Source organism: Cryptomeria japonica, chromosome 5 (assembly GCF_030272615.1).
Source record: "Cryptomeria japonica chromosome 5, Sugi_1.0, whole genome shotgun sequence".
NCBI classification, from domain to species: Eukaryota; Viridiplantae; Streptophyta; class Pinopsida; order Cupressales; family Cupressaceae; genus Cryptomeria; species Cryptomeria japonica.
This window is the reverse complement of record NC_081409.1, coordinates 311,333,586-311,357,904: the sequence shown is the minus strand read 5'-3', so window position 1 is coordinate 311,357,904 and position 24,319 is coordinate 311,333,586. Positions and strand designations below refer to the sequence as shown.

At 37.5% G+C, this 24,319-nt stretch overlaps 1 protein-coding gene across 3 annotated transcripts in view; it reads left to right on the top strand.

Annotated features, from left to right (window-relative positions):
• Window positions 1–24,319, top strand: part of LOC131062837 (DNA-directed RNA polymerase I subunit 1) — a 159,017-nt gene that overhangs the window by 72,585 nt on the left and 62,113 nt on the right. For all 3 annotated transcript variants that reach the window (XM_059221439.1, XM_057996582.2, XM_059221440.1), the window contains 5 exons: window positions 2,181–2,269; window positions 2,362–2,509; window positions 2,740–2,958; window positions 3,089–3,355; window positions 3,486–3,618. In XM_059221439.1, the coding sequence (XP_059077422.1) occupies window positions 2,181–2,269; window positions 2,362–2,509; window positions 2,740–2,958; window positions 3,089–3,355; window positions 3,486–3,618 (856 nt within the window). The remainder of the gene's footprint in view (window positions 1–2,180; window positions 2,270–2,361; window positions 2,510–2,739; window positions 2,959–3,088; window positions 3,356–3,485; window positions 3,619–24,319) is intronic.

The window sequence follows — 24,319 nt, the reverse complement described above, 5'->3', positions numbered from 1 at the left end:
AATAGGAGACGGGAGTATTTGGAGACACCAATTTTTTTAATATAATTTAATTATTCCTTGAAAATATCATGACATAGAACTTTGAAAATAAGTTATTAATTAATTAAACATATGTTAAATATGAATATTTTAAATGATTGCATTTGAATATTAGATAGATTTGCTGTAAAATAATATTACCTACTGTATGGATGTGGCCATTTTTCAAAACCTCTAATTTGGGTACAGCAAGATATGTCATTCATTAAATAAACCCACATATATATATATATATATATATATATATATATAAATATATTAAAACTTTAAAATTTAAATATAAATTATGAATAATGATTTAAACATTAAAAAACTATATCTGCAATTAATTTTAAAATCTTTATTTTAAAATTATAATTAAAAATAAAAAATAATAATAAAAAGATAAATATGTCTTAACAAATGTTTGTTCACGTCTAATTTTAATAAATCTTTATTATATATTGTAAAATATTACAAATCACTTTATTCATTTAATAATATTAAAATTTATGATAAAATAAAATTTAACCTAAAACAATAAAGTGTAAACTATAAACTGAAATTACAGGAGAAAAATATATATGGAGACGCATGCCAGGTGGGTGAAAAATCGGGCAGACTGGAGAAAAATTGCACAGGTAAACAATGAAAATTCCACGGGCAGAAGAAATCTTGTAAGAAATCACCCAGGCAGAAGAGATTGTGCAGGGAGAAGAGATTGTGCAAGAAAAGCATTGAAGGAGATGCCTCTTTCAGCGGGAGATGGCAGGAGGCTGCACGCAGAGTACCCAGAAGTTTCATGGCATCTCTGGAAACGTTTCTGGTACCAGAGATGCGTTCTGGTACCCGGGACACGTCTCCCAGTAACTTTCTAGATATTTCAGTTCTCACCCCTTGAGTGTGGGCGCATTAGAGGCATTGTTATCATATACTTATGTATTGTTTGTAGCCAGCACATGCTAAATTGTGTACACTTTGACATAGAAAAAAGACTTGCAAATTGTAAAACTAAGTGCAGAGTGTTTCCTGATTGATATTTTGTATGTTATATGTATTTCATTACTGATTATGTTGAATAAAAATCAAGATAATTGACATTGATTTTAAGCATTCAGTTCTCTACCAAGGGGAGGCAAGAATTTGGTTACTTGATCTTGTGTATTGCCTTTTGCTACAAAATTTTTTGATTGACACACTTGATTGAGATGTCATCTTGTTAGATTGGCAGATGTAATGAAACAGTTCATTTTTTGCATTACTCAACAAGTAACAAAGCAAAACAGGTCTTTTTAATCTTAAACCATGGAAGAATTGAGCCCAAACAGCTAACTGTGTTGGTTGCAACCTTCTCAAATCATCTACCTTACTCAAAAGGAAGCTCATTCCACTGATTGAATTGGACTCTTTAACTATGCCCATGATTTTAGTATAAGCTATGATGGCTAGTCCCTACGTGACTTTTTGAAGTGTATATTGATGCTTGGGCGTAATAGATAAGGTCAAGGTTTTGGAGAAAATATTAATTGCATGGCAGACCATGCTTAACAGTTGAAACATCTTATGAGTTGTATATTGACGAAAGGGATGACATTTAAGTGGATCAGCTTTGGGCAGTATATTTTGGTGGTGTTTCTTTGAAATGCCTTTTTTTTTTTCGAAGGGAACAAGGCCTTGAAAGCTTCCTAGAATAAAACTACTTGTACATGTTCCCAGTGGTATCATTTCTTTTGGTTGAACCTATAAGTTGTACATGTTCCGATTGCTGTCAATCTTTTCATGGAATGAATATTTTTAATTACATTTATGATCCATTCAAGTTCCTTGCATTGAAAACCTTTCTTTTGTCAATAGCTGATATACATTTAAGCCTAAAGTAATGGCTATTCCTCAATAGTTGATATACTTTATTATATTCCGTGTACTCCATTATAGTTTCGAGGAACCAATCCATAGATTTCCAGTTTTAAATTGTAGGGCTAAGCAAAACTTTTTCCGCTGACATGGTTTATTGGATCCAAGGGTGTATTTCAATTTTGACCTTGTCAATTTCCTAACTTATTGATCTTCAATTTTTCATCAGCCTACACCTCACATATGGTGCATTTCAATTTTAAGCTTGTCACTTGTGTAACATGGATTAACTTTCAATGTGTCATCAGCCTACTCTTCACAAACCAAGCATGATGGCACATATTGTTCGAGTTCTTAAAGGGGAGAAAACCCTTCGGATGCATTATGCCAACTGCAGGTACATTGTTGTCTTCTTGTGAGATGCTTGCTTTTTGGTCCAATTGTAATACAATATGAATCATTAATTTATAATTGTTGACATTGGTGTAGCACCTACAATGCGGACTTTGATGGTGATGAAATGAATGTGCACTTTCCACAAGATGAAATATCTAGATCAGAAGCATATAATATTGTAAATGCCAATGAACAATACATTGTTCCAACAAGTGGTGATCCAATCCGAGGTCTGATTCAGGTACAAAATAGTTATTGTTCAGGCATTGTTGTAATTTTAAGTTAAATAATATCATCATTAACTGTTTTGGATTTGTGACAATCTTAAATTACTGTCATTTTGAGATAGTTTAATTATTTTATAAACTATATAGGCATAGCATTTCCATATGTGATGCAGGTCATCTATAATCATAATGTACTCAAGATTGTATGTTTTGATATAAATGTTAAAGCTTGCATATATTGCAGGATCATATAGTAAGTGCTACCCTGCTTACAAAACGGGACACATTCTTGAACAAGGAGGACTATCAACATCTTGTATACAATGCATGTGTGTCAAATTCTGCTCCTGTTTTTCAGCGTGGTAAGTCATTGCCAAAAGTTGGCATTGTTGAAGATGACTCTGGATTTGTATCACTTGCTCCGACAATATGGAAGCCAGAACCTTTGTGGACTGGAAAGCAGGTAATTGATTCTGTAGATCTTGTTGTTCAGCAGTTTGATTCCAGAAATGCACATTCCATATTTTTGGTGAGTTGAAGATATATTTGTATGAGTGAATTTGCAATCATTATCCTTTCTATGTGGTATGTAGGTCATAACAACAGTCTTAAATCATGTCACTAAGGGGAGACCATCTTTTACCATGAACAAATCTGGGAAGGTGCCAGGAGATTACTGGGGAAAATCTAGTGGGGAGCTAGAGGTTGTAATTCAAAATAATGAACATATCTGTGGGATTATTGACAAGGCGCAGTTTGGAAAATATGGGTTAGTTCATATTGTTCAAGAACTTTATGGAGCTAATGTAGCAGGTCATCTACTCTCAATTTTCAGTCGTCTATTCACTGGGTACTTGCAGGTTGGCCTAGATTCTCTATAGATATATTAATTGTATTCTATATGTTTTCTTATGTCTATTAGTTAATATGAATTTTAGTCTTCTTGATAATGTTATCCAAATAAATAATGTTTGGTAAATATTGTTTCAGATGCATGGGTTTACTTGTGGAATAGCTGATCTTCTTCTCAAACCTGGAGCAGAGGATCAAAGGGAAAAGACATTGGAAAAGAGTGAAGATCTCGGCGAAAAGGTTCACTTACAATTTCTGGGTGGAAATGAAGGTCAAACTAGTTTTTTCACTTTAATTTTATGCTACATTGCTAAGTTTCCCTATTTTGCATTGTTTTTTCATGAAGATGTTCTAGCAAAAATTAAAATTTATGTTTTATCCTCAATGGTTCTTACAGTTTCTTGTCGGAAATCTTCAAGTAGTTTGTTTGCTGTACCTTGGGCTGCATTGCCAAGTTGCTGTATTGTGCAATTTCTCTTTGTAAACTACAATTTCCATGAGTTTTTTTTCATGAAAAGGGTACTTTATTCAGGATTGACTTCTATGTTTTATGCATACCCAGTTCTCTGATGAGGATGTTTTATCCATACTCAGTTCTGTGATCAGGACATTTTTTTGTTCATTCTTTTCTCTTTTATTCACAGTACAAGTGATACCATAATTCTAGTAATAGATTGCATATATTTAGACTCGGCATCGATTCTTATTTTGGTAGAATGCCCTCTAAATCAGTGACTGAAAGAGGCTCTGTGACTTACACAAGTTGACTAATGAGAAAAATATTGTCTGTATTATAACTATTGTTCATGTGTGGTATTTTCTAATAGCATCTCGTTCTCTGTATGGTGTCTAGTTGCAGGTCTGTATGTTGGTATTGGTATGCTATTTCCAAAATTTTGGAGCATTTGACCTAGTTTCAATCTCTACTCTAAACACAATGTAAATTTCATAATTATTATATATTATTATATATATACGTTTTAACTTTTACTACTTTTATAATGGAGGTGATAATTTTTTGCACACCCTAGATCAAATCAGAAAAATAAGAGTGGATCAATTGAAAGGAACCCGTTGGTTTGAATCATAGTTACAAGACTTGGACTCGGCTCAGACTCGGCAAGCTGATTTTTGACTTGGACTCGGACTCGGACTCGGCGCCTAAACTCGACCGAGACTCAGCCGAGACTCGGCAAATTGAAAAACCCAAGAATTTCAAAGATTTTTAACGATTTTAAACTTCTTTCATGCATTTTTTAATAAATAAACATTAAAGACACAATAATCTCATCAAACAGAAGCACATACACAAGTTTACATTGATCACATAAGTATAAATGCAAATTTTAGACTTGCGTTGAAGGAAATAAGCTAAACTAAATAACACATTAGAAATATAGATAGTGTCAAATGTCTACAAAATTCATAGAACATGAAATCCATCTCATAAAAAGTTCAAAAGATATATCAAGTTCAACATAAAAGCTAGAGCTTAGAAGTCTAAGGCTTAGAGGAGCCAATATCAGTTGACCCCGCAACTATTCTACGTGTGCGCCTAAGATAGGACTTGGAAAGTTTTGTAGCCATGATCTTTGCCTGTGTCTGAGGCTCAGGCTCAGTGGCATCCATATCCTCATCCACATCATCCTCAAGGTCCTCCAATGGGTCTCCTTGTGCTCTAGCCTCCTCCTTTGCCATCGCCACTGCCTTTGCCTCTCGATCCACCAGATCAACCCACTCTAAGTCTTCATCACTGAAGACAGGATCACCAAGCTCAGTGTTCCACTCTCCCTATGGATCAACCTCCTCTAAAGTGATAGGAGATGTGTTAGTGCCCAAGATCTGTTTTTGATGGAGGCGAAGGTTGTAGGTTGTAATGAACAAACACAAGATGATTCAACTTTTGCACTGCCAACCTATTGCGCTTTTGGAGTGAATATGCTCGAACATGCTCCAATTGTGCTCACATCCTAAAGCACTACATTGCTGGCTCAAGATACGAACTGCAATCTTTTGTAGATTTGGCACCTTATTACCAAACATCTCCCACCAAGCATCTAAAACAAAAAATAATAAAAATCATTTCTATTCTATAACTTTGAGTTTATGATAATGGTAATAGAATCATAGATAGAAAAGTTTAAGATTTAAATTTTAAATTATGCCTTGATTAGATTTTTACTTGGCATCATTTGTGTCTGGTTTTACTTGCATATGTCTCGTGAGAATAAGTCTCCTTGTGCATTCCTAAACATCTCTACCTCATGGACTATGTGTGGTCCAACTGATGAATCAAGTGACATTTTCTCTACAACTTCGTAGAGCCAACTCAACACCTCGTCATCGGCCTTTGAATCCGGGCGAAAGTGGAATGCCGGATTAAGGTAGTAGGCAGTTGCATGTATAGGCCTGTGAAGTAGATTGTGCCATCGTCGATCAATGACCTCCCATATGGGACCATACTTAACCTGATTCCCTGGATAAATGGCTCTAATGGCCTCATTCACCCTATCTATGCCCTAATAAATGTAGCCCATTGCGGGCATCTCTCCATTAGCAACTCGTAGGAGAACAACAAGAGGCTCTATGAACTGTGATCACAAGTTGAAAGTTGCAACATTAAGCTTAAGTTTTAAGTTTTACATAAACAAGTATGAATAAAATAAGGAAATGAAATGGAAATGAGAACAAAAATGAAAAATATAATAGATAATTACCCGCACAATCTCCTTGGCCGGTTGCCAAAAGCTATGCTCTTCAAAAACCCGATTAGCCGTCTCAATCCCTACAGTGGTCGTTGTATATGATGATGCTGCCCACTCATCACTTACAAACATGCGTTTCAATCCAGCCTTGGATTGAAGCAAGGATTGCAATGTGATAAAATTTGTTGCAAATCGGGTAATTCCTGGACGAGACAACTCTTTCTTATTTGTGAAATTTCTCACAAGGTTGAGGACCCAGGCATGATTATATATGTATTTACAAATATTTCTTCCAATCTCTACACATGTTTTAATCCATGGAATTTTACCAAGATCCTCCAATATGAGATCAATGCAATGAGCAGTACAAGGGGTCCAAAACAAGTTGGGGTGCCTCTCCATAAGAAGTTTACCTGCAACAACATAATTTGTTGCATTATCAGTCACTATTTGCACCACATTCTCCTCACCCACATCGTCCAACCCTTCCTCCAACAATCCACAAAGATACTCAACATTTTTTACATTCCCGGAAGCATCAATTGACTTCAAGAACACTGTGCTACCTAAGAAAGAAAAAAAGAGATTTAGTAAAATAAAAATTAAAAAACTTAGTCACTAAACCAATGATAAATATGAAAAATTGTTTGCTCAAAATAATCGGACAATTTCATTGAGCGATATACACACGTATATATAGAGGTTACAAGACGAACATAACGTTAAAGTAAAAGAGTTAAACATTAAATTAAGCGTGAAAGCTAAATTAAGCTTAAAAGCTAAATAAAGCTTAAAAGCTAATTACATAATAAAAAGCTAACTTAACAAGCTAAATAAGTCGACAACTTAAAATAGAAGGTGACCATTATAGAAGATATTAATATTATTTTAACACCCTCCCTAATGGTCATCATACTCAATACCCTACAGAAAAAACTGCAGGTGTTATGATCACAGATGCAAAGAACACTCTGCTGCTATGGAGACCCTCCAATGATCTATAGAATGTAAATGATCAAGAGTACCAAAAGCCATCCAAGCGAATCTAGCCTTCACACGCGAATTAGAGATCCGGCATATACGAATTACTGAAGCCTGAAACAATGGCTTTGAGGAAAAAATCAGCAAACCCTTTTGCAAAAGAGTACCAACTCCAAAACTGATTGCAAGATATACCACGGTTGCAGATGTACGCCTTGGCAGGTGTGACCCAAATTGACTGCAACAAAGCTCGATTTCTGAGGAGAAAAATGAATCAAAACAGAAAACTTCGCGAATCACAAATCCCACTCGAACTTCGCGTATTACAGATGATTTTTGATGAAAAATCATAAAAACCAGCAAACAATTTTTGAAGAAAAAATCGTGAAAATCTAGAAATCCCATGCAAGCTTGGCAGATGATAGATAATAACTTTTAAGGAAAAAGATTCGAAACCCTGCGAACAATTTTTGAGGAAAAAATGTGAAAATCAACCCATGATTTTTTGTGGAAAAAATCAGAAAACCGACAGACAATTTTTCAGGAAAAAATCGTGAAAACCTTGGGACCTGTAAGACGAGATCTGGCCTAAAATAATCTGATCAAGGCAACGATATTCAAATATCGTGAACATGGATTGTTTCCAACTGTTGTGGCAGTTGTTGAACTTTTGTTGGTCAAAGATGCCATCACAGAAACTGAGGTTGAACGTGGTCAACCTAGTGAAGGCACAAAGAATGAGACGGAAGTTTCTGATTTAAAATCAGAATAGAAGCGGTTGCACAAAAATTTGAAACCCTGGAGGAGAATTCTAGCACAAATTCTAAGGCGTGAATTTCGAGGTTTGGAAGAAACCCAGAAATTAAAATTTTTTGCAAACTTAAAACAGCATAAATGGTGTCCAGAAGACAACAAAATTCCCGACTTCCACAGAATTCGCAAAAATCGCTGATTGTTTTTAAATTCCAAGGCAAATTCATTGGCAAAAAATTCGAGGCACGAAAAACGAGGCACCCCAAAAAATATGAGACCAACCCAAAAAAGCTCTAAAAAACCCACCAAGAATTTGAAATCAAAATGTAGATTTGATGGCTCAAAAATCGAGGCATGAAAAACGATGCACCCAAAAAAATCTGACGACGACCCAGTTGAGGCCTCAAAAAACCCCCCAAGAATCTGCAACCAGAATAAAATTTCAACTTGAACTGAAGGGTCAAACCCCTAGTCGAAAATTGCAAAAACCCTAGAAAAATTTTCAATCTGCAAAAAAAACCTCCAGGTTGCAACTCGAAAATCTCCAGAACCCTAAAAAAAACATGAACTGCTGCCCAATACAAAGAAATTCGCTCACGAACCAGAAACCCTCGAAACCCTCAAAAAGCCTTCAAAAAAGCAAAATCGTTTTTTTTAATAAAAAACAGTAAAAAAAATCTGGAAAATATTCCAAAAAGAAGGCCATGAATTTTTATTAAAAAGTTTGCCAAACTTTAAAGAATCCCATCGACCCGCTCTGATACCATGAAAAATTGGTTGCTCAAAATAATCGGATAATTACATTGAACGATATACACACGTATATATAGAGGTTACAAGACAATGTTCTATAATTAGAACATAATGTTAAAGTAAAAGAGCTAAACGCTAAATTAAGCGTGAAAGCTAAATGAAGCTTAAAAGCTAAATAAAGCTTAAAAGCTAATTAGATAATAAAAAACTAACTTAACAAGCTAAATAAGTCGACAACTTAAAATAGAAGATGACCATTATAGAAGATATTAATATTATTTTAACAAAATATACTTTACAAAATACAAACTACAAACTACAAAGTACAATTACCTGATGAGGAGACAAGAAAACTCAATAGTGTTCTACTTCTTTGTCGATCCAACCATTAGACATGATGGTGCAACCCTCCTTCCTCCATATCTCACGCTGCTCGGCAATTTTGGCTTTAACATCAGCCACCTTTTGATTCAAGATAGGGCCTTTATCTCTTCATCATTAGGGGCTTTGAACCCTTGGCCACAAACAGTAATGGCAACTACCATAATTTGCCTGTATGGAGACCTAAAACAAATTAAATAAACAGAATAAGTATTAACTAATAACTCTTGAGTTTTACTTGTAACTTAAAAATTAAAATAATGAATGTGGCATACTCTTAAATTCTCAATTTCTTAAAAGCAATAAAATTAAGACAGAAATCAAAATACTAATGAATGAAATTTCGTAGCATCATGCTTCTCTTTATTCCAACCCATGCTCTCAAGCGATGGTTGGGCACCCGGAGTCGTGTGTGGAACAATAAATGAGTCTAATGTGGATTTATTTTTATGAATGTTAGGCCCAATACTCACACTCGGGCTACCACTACTTCCAGATCCAAGGAATGGAGGTCGAGGATTTGAAGATGCCTCTCCACCAATCACTGCCATTTCTTCCATTTGCTTCCTTTACAATTCTTTTCTCTCTTCAAACTCCTCTAATTGAGGTTGCACTTCAAGAATAGCCTCAGGGGTTGCTTTTTTGCATGGTTTTGCTTCATGGCATTCTATTTGTGCAATGTGATATTTCAGCCGGTTAATAACTCCGCCATTATATTTTGTTTTGCAATGAATACATGTTACTTCTCCTTTTTTTGAACTGGTGATGCCATGTTCCTAAGCTTTATCGTTTCTAACCGGGGCTGCCTTTGAGGCACCACTTCCACTAGGCTAACACATTATGTTGCAATATATTATAAATGGAAAAAATCAGCATAATGTCTCCTATTCTAAATAAATTCAAACCTAAAAAAAATAGAAAGAAAAAACAAAACTAGGGTTTCAACTTTCATATTTTTCCATCAATATAAAATAAACAAAAACCAAAAGAAATGTACAAAAAAATGGAAATTTGAAAGTAAGAAAATAAAAAATATAACAAAAAAATGGTATTTACCTCTATAAATTTGCTTGAAAACCTCTTCCAAATCCTTCTTTAACACCTTCAAATGCTTGAATGCAAGCTACAAACTTGCACAAACAATCAAAAATCCTTATCTCCTCTTCAATCTATCTGCTGGTCCACTCTTCAATGCGTCTATTTTTGCTCAAAACTCTCTTTTTCTCTCCTCGTGCTTGCAAACAACAAAAATGACTTTTGAGGGTGTGGAAGAAAACTTATTACCCTTTTATTTCATTAGAAACTATGACATTTTATTTTTTTTTGACTTATTTTTCTTTAACTGGGTGACATTGTTCAACCCACGGGACTTGGCGAGTTTGCCGAGTTTGACACAGAGGCCGTGGGCCTTGGTGAGGGCGACTCGCCTTTGGACTCTACATTAATTCTTCATCAACTTTGGTTTGAATAATGCAATGTTGTTGTACAACTAAGCATCAAAATTGGGGCATTACAATGTCCTAGATCTTGCTGCCTAAACACCAAAAAAGCTAAGTACTGAAACAATCAAACATGTAATGTGATATTAGATTGTAATCACATCCATTGTGTTGCATATCTCGAGTATCATGGCAACCTATATACTTCGGGGTCCATCAAAGCAATTCTTCATTTGTTGCTCCTCAAAACTCTCTGGGCCTCATCTTTTCTCAGGTTTAGTCCCGTGTGTTGGTATTCCTTCTAGAATCATCCTGTATGCAACTGGCTGCTCAGTCAAGCTGAAGGAAGTTGCTAGTTTCTTCTCTTTCTCTTAGGATCCCCTCCCAACAAGCATACACGTCCATTTGATGTTGTTACTTATCTTTTGTTGTTGAAGCGTGAGATAAATGGGGCAGAAGCCAAGCTTGCTGAAGACAAACAGCCTTTTAAAAGACCTGAGCCCAAATTGTATGATTCAAGTGGCCATTTGGGCAATTTTTTTGAAAATACCATGAAAACTAGGTCATCTTTGGTGCAAGTCCTTTTTTTATCTGATTTCAAAGCATCTTTAATATGTGGAAAATCTTAGGTATATATTTTGGCTGGATTTGTCTGATCCCTCAAAAAATGTACCAAAGTGTACCAAAATTGTAAATTGCAAATATGCAAAAAAATTTGGGAGCTAAAAATTAAGAAATTCTGTTTTTAAATGTTTATATAATGACAGATGCCTCATCTTGGGCCAACAATTGTCATGTGGCTTTTCAGACTTATGGGTGATTGACTTCACTTTCTATTTTATTTTTTCAGTAAAAAATATGTTTTAAATAGTTATCTTAATGTAAAAATGAGTGTTGTAGCTTCACGCATCTTTACAGAGATTGTTACCCTATTGTAAATTTACTTTCATTTTCATTAGCAGTTTCATTTACATTGCCGTTTCATGTGTTTATTGCATTAACGACACCATAAGTTTCCTAATTGAGTGTGTTTCCAATGAAAACCATATTATCAACTTGGTTTTTCCAATTGTGTGTGCAGGAATTATCAATTTCCCAAGACCTGCAAACAGCCATAAACCTTCACAATAGAGAATATGATATTTCACCAATAGATGAATGATATTGAGATTGAGATAAAATGAAATGTACCTGAGCTCTACTTATAAATGTAAGAGCGGTTATGAGAGCACCAATGAGGTGCAAGGGTAGGTACAACTACCTGCCAACTATTGGCACAAAATACTAATTGCAGGTAACTAATAAAATAATATTAACCTTACCTAACACCTAGGAAATGATAAATTCCCTAAGTAAACTTAAGCATGTGAGTAAATATTAATTTACTCCAACACCCCCCCTTAAGTGCAACTTAGGGAGAAGATTATTATGCAATATGAGCAAGATGCAATATGGGTCCCAGCTACAAGGAAACCAGCCACTAATCCGCGCCACTAAAGGCAAACAATAAACCCACAAACACAAAATCAATCATTGCAGAAAATGAGATCCATCCACAACGACTCAAATCTATCGAAGATAATATAGCTTGTGAAAAAATTGTGGCTAGTCTTCAAATACAGCTGCCAAAATGGATGTAAGGCTTGCATGAGCCAGCCAAAAAAGGGGAGAAGATCAATGGATATAGGGGCTGAGAATAGCTTGACACACCAATATAGAAGCCACGATGCACACCAAAAACTTCATAGTGCATCAATAGGTATGGCACTCAACAAAAAAACGCAGCTCCAAGCGATACTAAACTCCCGATCTAATATAAGCCAAGTCGCCTAGTCAAAGAGGGAATACCAGGCTGGAGGAAATGCAAACAAATCTGTTGCCTTAAATGTATATCACCACCACAATTAAGAGGCTCAACGATGCCCAAAAATTAGCAAGAAATGGCCAGATAAAGCCACACGATACTTTTGCCTTGGTTTAAAGGCAATAGTGTTGCAATGAATATTGGATCCGCCAATAAACGACAAAAACAAATCGGTCCAGATATGAACAGATCAAATGCACTCGTAGCCACCAAACGAATCGAGCCAGAATAATGATCAATGCAGATTAAAAGATATGCAAACTTCAAAAGAGACCGCCAATCTAATGAAACATGGGTTTGGTAACAAATAATCCGTAATAAACCTTCTACGTCCCTGAAAAGGGCCAGCTTTCACTATAGGAAAATAATATGTTGCAAAAAATAATAATTGATGCTTTGTGTGACAATGAAATAGCACTCACAAAGAAAACGAATCAGCTTGCAGACAAATAATGATCTCAAAAACTGATGAACATTCTCAATTACGGAAGGAGTCGCTAAATGGTCACTCTGATACCATTTAGGAATTATCAATTTCCCATAACCTAAAAACCGCTATAAACCTTCACAATAGAGAATATGATATTTCACCGATAGATGAATGATATTGAGATTAAGATAAAATGAAATTTACATGAGCTTTGCTTATGAAGGCAAGAGCGGTTATGAGAGCACCAATGAGGTGCAAGAGTAGGTACAACTACCTGCCAACTATTGGCACAAAATACTAAATGCAGGTAACTAATAAAATAATATTAACCTTAATTAACACCTAGGAAATGACATATTCCCTAAGTAAACTTAAGCATGTGAGTAAATATTAATTTACACCAACATTGTGTTCTAAATTTCTAATGAATGAGTTGGATATTAAGTTCAGTCTCAAGACATGTAGCCATCTAGATCATCTTGCTTGTTGGTTCAAAAGATCTCATATAATAAGAGGGGAATATATATTTTTTCGATAAATGCATGGTGAGTTCTAGAAGAAGTAGACAGAGATGACCAATATTGTTTTGCAAATTATGCCCTGCAATGTCCTCTTCCTCAAGTAGACTCATGTGGTTCTGAAATCCTTAAGGTATGGATGAATATCTATGTTCCTATTTTTGAAGGCAAAATAAACACTCGAAATCACAATGGATGGCTTTGATAAAAGTTATCTTCCATCAGTGTGAAGAGGCTTGTACTTATAGAAGAAAATTGACACACAAGGGATGAAAATCAGTGTTTCTAGAGTGACATTAATTCCATGGACAAGTAAATTATGGAAATTGTAAAATATTTTTTTTGAATTCACAAATATTTTGGCAAAGGAGCACATTGAGCGAAAGAGAGAAGTGACCAAGACATGCAAAAGCTTTGGCAATTGTTGGCTCCTTTAAATATATTGTGTACGCCAAGGAAAGTAGTATGATGTAGTGGGATCAATTGTAATTCTTGGCCAACCATCTTTGGTCCTCTTCTCTGTAATAATTTCATGTGCGAATAAACATATATTTTACTCTTGTATTTGGTATGGATTGTCATCTTTATTATTACTTCATGTATTTAATTCATTAGATATAGCAATAAACTTTTGGTGTTGTTGCCTTCAAAGTAATCGGGTTAGATTTGGGCAATTCATGCCCTTAGATCCCAATAAAGGTAGGAAGAGGCCACAAGGTGGTCAACACCAAGCGATTAGGAGATCTTTATAGAATGAAGAAGAAGATTATGAGAGACATTTGAGGAAAATCCAGTCGGATGATTCCCAAGTCGGAGCCTTTCTTGAGAACGAAGTAAAAGATGAAGTGTCAGTAGGAGTTGTAGTTGGAAGGAAAGTAAACCATCCGACGAGGAAGGCACACATCATACGAGGAGTGATTACCACTTTCCCGACCTTGTTGATCAGGTAGACAACTTGCCCATAGAGTCAATACCAGATAAGGAGTACAAAGAGAGAAATCTTGAACTCATAGACATTCCACTGCATTGAGAATCTATCAATCTCAAGGGAACTCAAAATTGGAGAATCCAAATTGTAGATCCCCAAACGGAGGGAGCACATGAACAAGTGAGAGTTTGATTATGCCAAGAGTGTTGGGGACAATGGAGGCGGATGTGTAGATGATGCGCATGTGGCTAAGTGTACAGGGAAAGCACCAGAATGTAGTGGTTGAAATAGTTCACCCAAGTTCGACACACAAGGGAGTAAGAAGGCGAGAAAGATGGTGACTCCTCCGGCAAGTCCGAATGTGGATTGTCAGAAACTATCGATGTTCACAGGGAATGGGTCAAAGGATCCAACGAGGCATTGAAGACGTGCAAAACCATTTTGTTGGCAAGCAGTTAGTTAGATAAAGACTATTGGTTGAGGGCATTTCCCACAATGTTACGGGGAATAGCCATCGACTAGTTCTTAGATTTAGAAGATGAACACATAGAATCTTGGGAAAAGATAAAAGAAGGCATTCCAGGCAGAGTTTAAAATCCTACGAGATGATAATGAAATTGTTGCTGAAATCTACAATACTAAATAGGCGAAGCATGAGAATGTACAGGCTTACAATCATATGCTCAAGGAGTTGTTGAGTAAGATGGAGAATCGACTAGCCAACGTGTTGAAGAAGAGGTAGTTCATCAAGGGATTGATCCCCTCCTTGCACAAAAAGATGAAAGTATTACCTTCGTGCTCATACACCGATGCTTACAATTAGGCAATGAACATTGAGAGTGAAAAGAAAACATCCTCCCAAGGGAATAGGAAGATAAATGATGACGAGAGCATTGAAGGTAGCAGTGACAAAGAATCCAATATGGTTTAGGCCCTACAGTGCGATATGTTGAGAATTATGAAAGAATTGAAGGCAGCGAAATGAACTAAAAAAGAAACTAATGAACTATGGTGTATTGAGTGCAAAATTGAGGGGCACATGAAAGGTAATTGTCCTAGAAAGATGTTTTGTGAGATTTTTCATGTGATGGATCATTCAATAAAGGAGTACCCATACAATTTGAAGACTATAAGTACACAAGTACTCTTCACATAGGGAGAGCCCACTCCATCGAAACCACAAAATGCATCAGCAGGCAGTTATTGAAATCAACAAGGAGGGTGAAATCAAATACAATACGACTCCAAAGGACATCCTATCATATAGAGTCAACAATGTAGCGAATGAGGACACTTTGTGAGAGATTGCTAGAATAAGTAAGACAACGTACAATTATTGTGCAAATGATGTAGATCAAGTGATCATGAAGACATTGATTGCCCAATTAAAAAAGGGTATCAACATGCTAGACGTGGAGGGACAAGATGAGGACGTCCTAGCAATTACTAGAGCACAAATGAAGAATTCAAAGTATCCAAATCTTCGTATAGAGAAAGAAAGACTTTGAGAGGTCAAAGCCAAAGTAGAATGGGTGATGGCGAATGAGAGAACCCCCAATGAAGCAACAAGTACTTCATTGTGGTTGGAATGGAAAAAGAACATCGTACAATAAATGTTGGAAACAACTATACCCATCAAGGTGATAGACCTTCTACAAACTATGCCACAACTGAGAGTGGCACTCACAAACATTGTTGGTGACAACCAAACTGAGCGAGAGGAAGGTTCAAGCTAAGACATGACACTCGAGTCATTGCACGAAGGTGAGCAAGTGATTAATCCAATGCGATTGATAATGAACATTGAGAAGTAGCCAACTGTCGTTCAGATTGAAATCATGGGGAAGAACCTCACAAATTCCATCATCGATGGAGGCTCCAAAGTAAACGTATTGCTCGAAGACACCTGGAAGTGCCTCGCGAAACCAACCCTCTAGCCACCAACATTTCACCTAGTAGGGGCCAACCAACATGGAATCAAGCCGTTGGGGGCACTGATGCCACAAAAGGCAATTCCAATAGTTCCTCTTAAATTTGTGGTCATCCCATTACAAAAGAAAGCATATAATGCATTACTCGAGAGAGGATGGTTGGTAGCTGCCAAAGTCAATCACAATTGGAAAAAGAATACTATCTCTATTGAGAACAAAGGTTGGAAGTATGTAACTGATTTAAAAAACTAAGCCGTCAATTGGGAAGCAGCTTCGTTGGATTTGTTAGATTCAAATTTTGTAGAAGAAAGGATGGAGTTAAGGTCAGATTGAATTTAACAACGAAGGAGTTTTGGAGTTGAGTCATGCTCAGAGGATGAGACAAATTCTCTTCGTGGCCTATCTCATTGGTATATGGAGGACTATTAGGTATTTTCATTAACATGTAATTTACTTGAATCTACAACTCTCAGTGAAGTGCAATTGATGAAAGCATGTAAAATTGTGGAGGTGACTTTATTGAAATTTTACAAGAAAAGGAAGAGGAAATTAGGAGGGATGGAAAATGGAAAGCAAAGAATAATGGAGTCGGAAAAAAAAAAAAAAAAAAAAAATTTAAAGTGGAGCCAACGAGTAAGATTTTTTTTAAAAGGGAGTTATTAATTTGTCGGAAATTCAAGGTAACGTGGAGGCCAAACTACAAAATATTAAAAAGTATGGAGGAGAGAGAAAAAAATAGATGTGAAAAGCATAAGGGTAAGTGTGAGATTTTGCCAAGATCAAGGGCACAATGAAAAGCACAAAAGAGAGGCAAAAGTATGACAAGAACAAATTGTATTCTCATAAATATACAAATGATCAACTGGATTAACCAATACAATGAATATAGGCTTGCATATATAGGCAAGGCCAAATGGATATGTGAGCACACAATCATGACATGTGGCTCAATGAGAAACAAGGGTATGTAAGAAAAAGTAGGGGTAGGTAGGAGAAATAATATCATATTCCACAAGAGATGGATCACCCACCGAATGTGGAATGTAACAGCAAGATAAGACCACAAAAGGTGGAATTTCTCCTACAAGCATCATCCCTATTTGCACACTTCCCTAAGTGTCTCATATCCAAACTACGATGAGATGCATTATCCTAAGTTAACCTAGGTAAAGTGTAATTATATCCTATAAGAATAAATAATTACACCAACACCCCCCCTTAAATGCAACTTAGGGGAATGAAGACTCATGTCAACAATGCAAGATGGGTCCCGGCTACTAGGCCATGATAGGTACCCATGTACAATAGGCAAATGCTATCAAACCTATGCAATGCAATCTCTCACAAACGAAGAAAAGGAGAAAACCCAGTGGGAAAAGACTCCCCCCCAAAAGAGAGAAAAAATGTACAAAAAACTTTCAAAGAAGAAGGACAAAACCTCAAAGAGGAAAAATTCCCCCCCTAATGAAGCATCCCGTACCTGTTGACGTGTATTTTGTACACAATCATACACAGAATAAAATACCGACAGGCATCTTATCCTCTCTTGAGAAAATAGTCTCTAACTGCTGAAGATCTGCAAAAAGGATCAGTTAGATGGACTCCAAGGTTCTTTTAGTGGGGTCTCCACGTGTGGACAAGCTTTTTTAGTGGTATGATGTGATTTGCTGTTTCCTTCAAGGCGTCTTACGGATTCAAAAGCTCGAAGATTTTACTAATCTAAAAGGAACTTTCAAAAAAAATGGAAAAGGGACAGGGCTTAAGGAAGTCTAATCTAGCCTAACCCTATGAACGACTTAGCATGAATGAGATTTGGCAAGACTCAACCAACTTCAATTTTGCCATAAGATAACAACTCAATTGAAATTAGTGCGATCTTCTAAGGTAATAATGGTATTCAATGCATCAAAGACCAAGGACACTACTACGAAGGTACATATCCTAGATGCGAAAATGCTTGAAGGTTAAGGACTCAAAATGTTTTCCAGTCGACCACACAAGGCGTTCCTACAATCAGCAAGAAGCTAGTGGTTTGGATTGCGAATCCTACCAAATATCAAATCTCACACTTAGTCTTTCAAATTAACAAACTACTTCGATTGAGCGTGATTCAAGTACATCCAACAACCATGAAGATAACTCAAGAAACTTGCAACAAAACACCATAACTTCAATATTTTATTGATTTCCAAGTCATCATATACAACAATTGCTTGAATTTCTCTCTTCAAGACTCAAGCTTGCTACAAAATAAAAAATTGCTTCTCTCACACTTATTCACTATTTTTCTATATATTATGAAATGAAAAATGGGGGTATAAATAGCATCCCCAGTTACAATGAAAGGTCCAGATTGAAAGCAAATCAATGGACAAGATCATGACACCTAAACCCTAATTAGGGTTTATTACAAATGACCTCCTTTTTACTGAACAATATTAAATACATAGCCAAATATTAAATTTGGCACAAAAATCTTGGAGGTATCAACCAATGAGAAATAAGATGTCATGTCATCTGTAACAACCTTTCATCTAGAATCTTATTCCCTTTCCAATTCTCTTTCTTAGCATATGCAATGAATTTTGTCACGATTCCTTCGATTTCTGTGCTTGGAATCTCGGGAAGATTCTTGATACTCTCTTCTAAGTGGATAACCTGATCAAATGCATCTAGAAGAGCTGTGTCCCAAGTAGGTTCAAGTTCCTTTGTTTTATCAATCAGGAGCATGGTGGCATACATCTGATCATACTGCTCATCTGTAACATCTGCGTCCTTGCGAAAGATGATCTTGATTCTATCCTCAAATTCTTGTATATCCACATCTGTCTCGACCTCGATCCTTCTGCCAAGAATGGTACGAAGTACCTCAAATACTCTGTCCTGGATCGGATTGATCACCTCCTCAACTTGACCACATCTAACACTGATGTCCTCAAAGAGAACACTCTTTATATGGAGTAAGGTTGACCACTGAAACAAACTGTGAGAATCACCTTCTAAGATCCTCTCTTGTGCTAAAATTCTTCTAGATGTGTGTCTTATAACTTTCAAGACAGGGATGACAACGTCCTTGGTATGGGCAAATGCAGCTACTGTTGCCATCAATCTGTGAATAATCTCAAGAACTTGGATAGCCTGGTGGGTGATCTTCGACATCCTTGTAACAAACTCAATGGCCACCGTGTGAGATCTATCCATCCAAATACATGTACGCTGGACCAGGTTCCTGAATCTTTCTGCTTCATTGATTGATTGAAGGGGTAATGCCTGCAATGGTGATCTAACTGGATCCTGACGTCCCAAAGGTTCATTGATGTGACTGAAATAAGTCCTCCATGCACCGACCTCTCTCTCAAGCTTTCTATTCTTTTCTACTTCTTCTCTAAACTTGTCCTTCAATGCCTCAAATGTGTCGGTGGCATCATCTAAAGTCTGCTCTGCTGTGGATGGTCCTAACTCAATAGTCTGTATATGATAGTCCTCTGCTAGGATCTCACCCTCATATTTGTCTGCTGCCGGTGTAGCTATCTGCAGTTTTCTAGATCCAGTCTCATCTCGAATCATCTTGGACATCTTTGTAGCCTTCTTTTTCTCTGTTGTCATATGTGAACGTCCCACGAGGCTCTCTAAATCAATTGCACTGTCCTCGTCCTCTATTACTATCACCTTAGTCAATCTTTCCTTCAACCAATCTGGGATATTTGATCTTGTCTCTTGAACTTGAATCTCTTTATGTACTATTTCTTCTTGTCTGGGAGGAGATGTTACTTCATTATCATTATCTAAATCATAGTCTTGGAGAGATCCATCGGATGAAACATGCTGTGCCTGTTCTTCCTCCTGTCTGTCATTCTGTACCATCGATTCCATGGACTCTTCTACTCGAACTGCTCTATCTTCTGGTCTGGAAGAAGTACCTGGTGCTTGATCTTTGTTGGCACCTTGCTTTTTCTTGGAAGACTCTTTCTTTTCTGATCTTTCCTTTCTCTTCGAACCTCTCGAATGGAGATTGCCCTCACTGGCACATCGAAGGTTACCTTCACCTGAATTCCTAGGATTAGGATTGCCTTCACTAACACTGGCTCCACCTTCGGCTGGCTTTTCTTCCAAAGTAAAAGACATAGCTATGCCTTGTTCTCTCAACTTCTGATGCTGAACGTCTACCCATCTGCGAGTACAAGACAAGACTGGTGCCATCAAATCATCTAAATCCACGGCCTCGGGCTCGTTCCAATTCAAACTTATTGTTTTACTTTCTCTATCATATGAAGATTGGATGTGCCTGCCGTTGTCCTGAGCTTGGTCGGCTACTCTGTAAATCTTACATTTCCTGATGAAATCCAGAGGCAATCTAGAATGTATCTTACGTTTCACTTCAAGATCATCTAGGAGATTCATCATAAAATCTTCAATCTGGTACTCATGTCTAAATCTTCTACCGACCGTCTCCTCTAAATGTCCATGTGGATCAAAACTATTCCTCCAAGCAAAAGATGAAAAAGGATACAAGGCTAACTCCTTCTCTGCGTCATCCATGGCTAAGACATTAGGACATACCTCAACTGAATTACCCAAAATAATAGGTACCTGAACTCCATTCTGATGTCTGTGTCTGAATGCCTTCACATATGCTGCCAACTGCCTTGTTACTTCAAGTAACACAATTCTGTCTGTCGGGTACCTCGGCAACATGTATGGAGGTAAAGGACATCCATACACTCTAATGTAAGTGAACTTGGGAAACTGAATGAACCAAGCACCGTACCTCTTGATGAATTCCTGGGCATCCTGAGATAATCTGTTGTGAATCCCTCCTTGCAACGTCCTTGTGATGTTCATCGTGAAAGTATCATTGATTAACTTGTAGTTCTTCCCTGGTGGATGATGCAAGTAGGTATAGGATTCACAAACTCTGACCTCGCCGGGTCCTCTTCCAATCACTCCTCTGTGAGGTAGTCCTGCGTACTCAACGCTCCTGATTAAGGCATAGATGACGTATGAACTCATGTGGAAGGACTTAGTAGCCCTGAGTCTTCTCAACTGTACGTCTAAGCAATGGCTAATTATCCTAGCCCAATGTATTGTACCCTTTCCTTGAACAATCACCTGGATGAAGTAAAACATCCATTTCTCAAAATAGAAGGCATGAGGTGCTCCTGTGACTCTGTTGAGCATGGTGATCAAATCTCTGTACTCCTCTTGGAAATCAATCCTGTGTGGTGTGTTCGGTACTTTGCTCAGACGGGGACGACTCTTAAGTAGCCAGTTCTTGTTGATTATGCTTAGGCAAGCATCTGGATCATCATCATACACTGATCTGGCTCCTTCAATGCTCTTGTATATCATGTCCCTGTGCTCTGGAAGATGGAAGGCTTCACTTATGGCTTCCTCTGAAAGGTACGCCAAAGTGTTTCCTTCGTTGGACACAATTGTCCTGGACTGTGGATTGTAGTGACGGGCACACTCGATCATCAACTCATGGCACTGAATGGCTGGAGGAAAACCGGCCGCCTTGATGATGCCACTCTCTATTATTCTCCGGGCGACAGGTGATGGCTTGCCGATGTAAGGGACCTCTCGGAACTTCTTCGTGCTAAAGTTCCCCAAGTTTGTATCTCCAATGTTGCTCCACTTGGACACGATCTTGGTCTCCACTTCTTCGGTCTTCTGATCTTCTTTCATGAGAGCCGAGCGACTGGTGGATGCTCCCGCCTTTGGGGTCGTCATACCTACACAACATTTCATTATAAGAACTAGATTTTGCAATAAATAACGTAAATAAGAGAGATAAATTTTAGGAAACCTCATGATAAGTCTCTAGAGTTATCACTTCCTAAAATACAACGATTGAGCTAAGAGATATTCAAGGATCAAAATTTCAAAATTTGAAATATGACGATGAATGAATAAAACAATAATAATAAATCGCCATACCTCGATAGAGAGCTAACTCTAGAATGCAAAAACAAAATTCGCCTAGGCAAAATTTGAGGTATAAAGTAATCTTCAATATGATCTCCTCAAAATTGACTTCGCCACCTCTGGACAGGACGTGATCTTCAATTATCGCCTTGGACGTGGTCTCAAATGGATCTTCAAGTTCGCACAAATAAATCTCCCAGTCTTTAGCAAATTCGCCTTAGGCGTGATCTTCAAATTCGCACCACCTTTGGTCTTCAAGCATTTTCACACTCCACACAAGATGATATTAGCGCCACCCTTTAGTTTGAAATCGCACCACCTTTGATGACTAAGCGCGCCACCCTTGGATAATATTCGCACTATATTCGAACACACTTAACACTTTCCTTCGTCTTCCTTAATTCGCATGTAGAGAGGTAAAATAATGATGTAGAAAGTGATAATTCCACTCCCCTTTATATAGCGCTCTCATCGATTTATCCCTTAGGCCGACTTGATAAAATATAAAACCATTTTTTAAATGATTTGCAATGAAATGACAAGGCCGACCTCCATATATGAGCGCTCCAATTCGATTTTTTATTAATTAAATAATTAACTATTAATGCCTTGCGTTTTTTAAATGAGAATTTCGATTTTAAATAAAGGCAAAAAAAATAATTAATAAGAGATAACGCCATATTAAATGCCAAATAAAAATGGATTTTCAATTTTTTAAATCGATTTAGCATTTAAGGATATTTGAATTGCTTAATTTGGCGCCAAAAATATGAAAATAAAGGGACGTACCTCATCGCTCTGGTCCCTTGGAGAGGGACAGGAGCGATCCATGATTTTGGTCTTGATTCTTGTGTTTTCAACGTTCAACTCCTTCATTTTCACGTTCCAAATCGATCATCTGGTGGTCCTTCGAATTTGAATTTCTTTCTTGTGCGAACAAATGCATCTTATGACCATTATCGCCCTGGTCCCTTGGAGAGGGACAGGAGCGATCCTAAGTTTTTTGCTTGAAATTCTCCATTTTGGTACGATCCTTTCCTTGTATCATCTTCCAAATGCTATTTAAAACCTTGTGCGTCCTTGTCTTAACGTGATTTTCAAAGAATATCGTGTGTTTTGCCTAACATTGCCCTTGTCCCTTGGAGAGGGACAGGAGCGATCTCCATGTCTTCACGTTCACCTTGTATCTTTGACCTTCAAACTTCCATTGTAAGACGAATAATATCATCGCTTGTCCATTCCACGCACGTCCCACTCGCTTTTGCAAGGTACCTTCGATGTTATAAGGATCATCGCCCTTGTCCCTTGGAGAGGGACAGGAGCGATCCATTATTTCTCCTTGATCTTGGCAACTTTTAAACTTCGATCTCCTTTGCAACGTTTTCCCAACGATGTCCCTTACACTTCCTAACCTTGCTTCGCCTTGATCTTTGAAGGAACGTGGGTGTTTTGATAGTATCGCCTTGGTCCTTGTCCAAAGGACAGGAGCGATATGGGGCTTTTACACTATTTGGCGATGTTTAGACGTTCAAACCCTTGCAAATTATCTTCAAACGATGCCATGGACCTTGCATAACCTTGTGAATCTTTAACTTAGCTTAAACTTGAAGCGAAACAAGGAATCCAAAGCAAATCGCCCTAGTCCCTTGGAGAGGGACAGGAGCGATATGATCCCTAGGTCCATTTTGGTGATTATCTAACGTTTGAAATCTTCATGCATCACCTTTCTACCCTTCCGTGGACCCTCTAAGACCTTGCGAAATCTTGTCCTTACGTAAATTTTGCCTGAAATGGTTAATACATCTAACATCGCCCTGGTCCCTTGGAGAGGGACAGGAGCGAAGTTCATCATTGCGAGCTTGTTCTTGTTCTTACCAACTTGCAATTATCTTCATTGCATGAAATGACATCCTTTAAGTCCTCTTGGTAACTTAATATTTGCTTATCCTTTGAAATCGATGCCTTAATGGAAATATCGCTCTGGTCCCTTGGAGAGGGACAGGAGCGATCTGGGTCTTAGAGTGCACGTTCCTTCCATGTGATGACCTTTACAACCTTGCGCTTGATGGAAATGCTCTAAAATGTCTTCGCCACCCTTCGTCTTGACTTGGATCGGCCTTGAACCTTGCGTAGAGAGTATTATCATCATCATCGCCCTGGTCCCTTGGAGAGGGACAGGAGCGATCCTTCCCTTGTGGCCACTATCTCACTTTGCCAGGTTCCAAGTTTATATTCAACGGACTCGTCTTTCTTCACTCTATTCGTCCATGCCTTGACATCATTTGTAACTTTGCAAGAAAAGTAATTATATCAAAAATCGCTCTGGTCCCTTCCTGAGGGACAGGAGCGAACTAGGCATTTAAC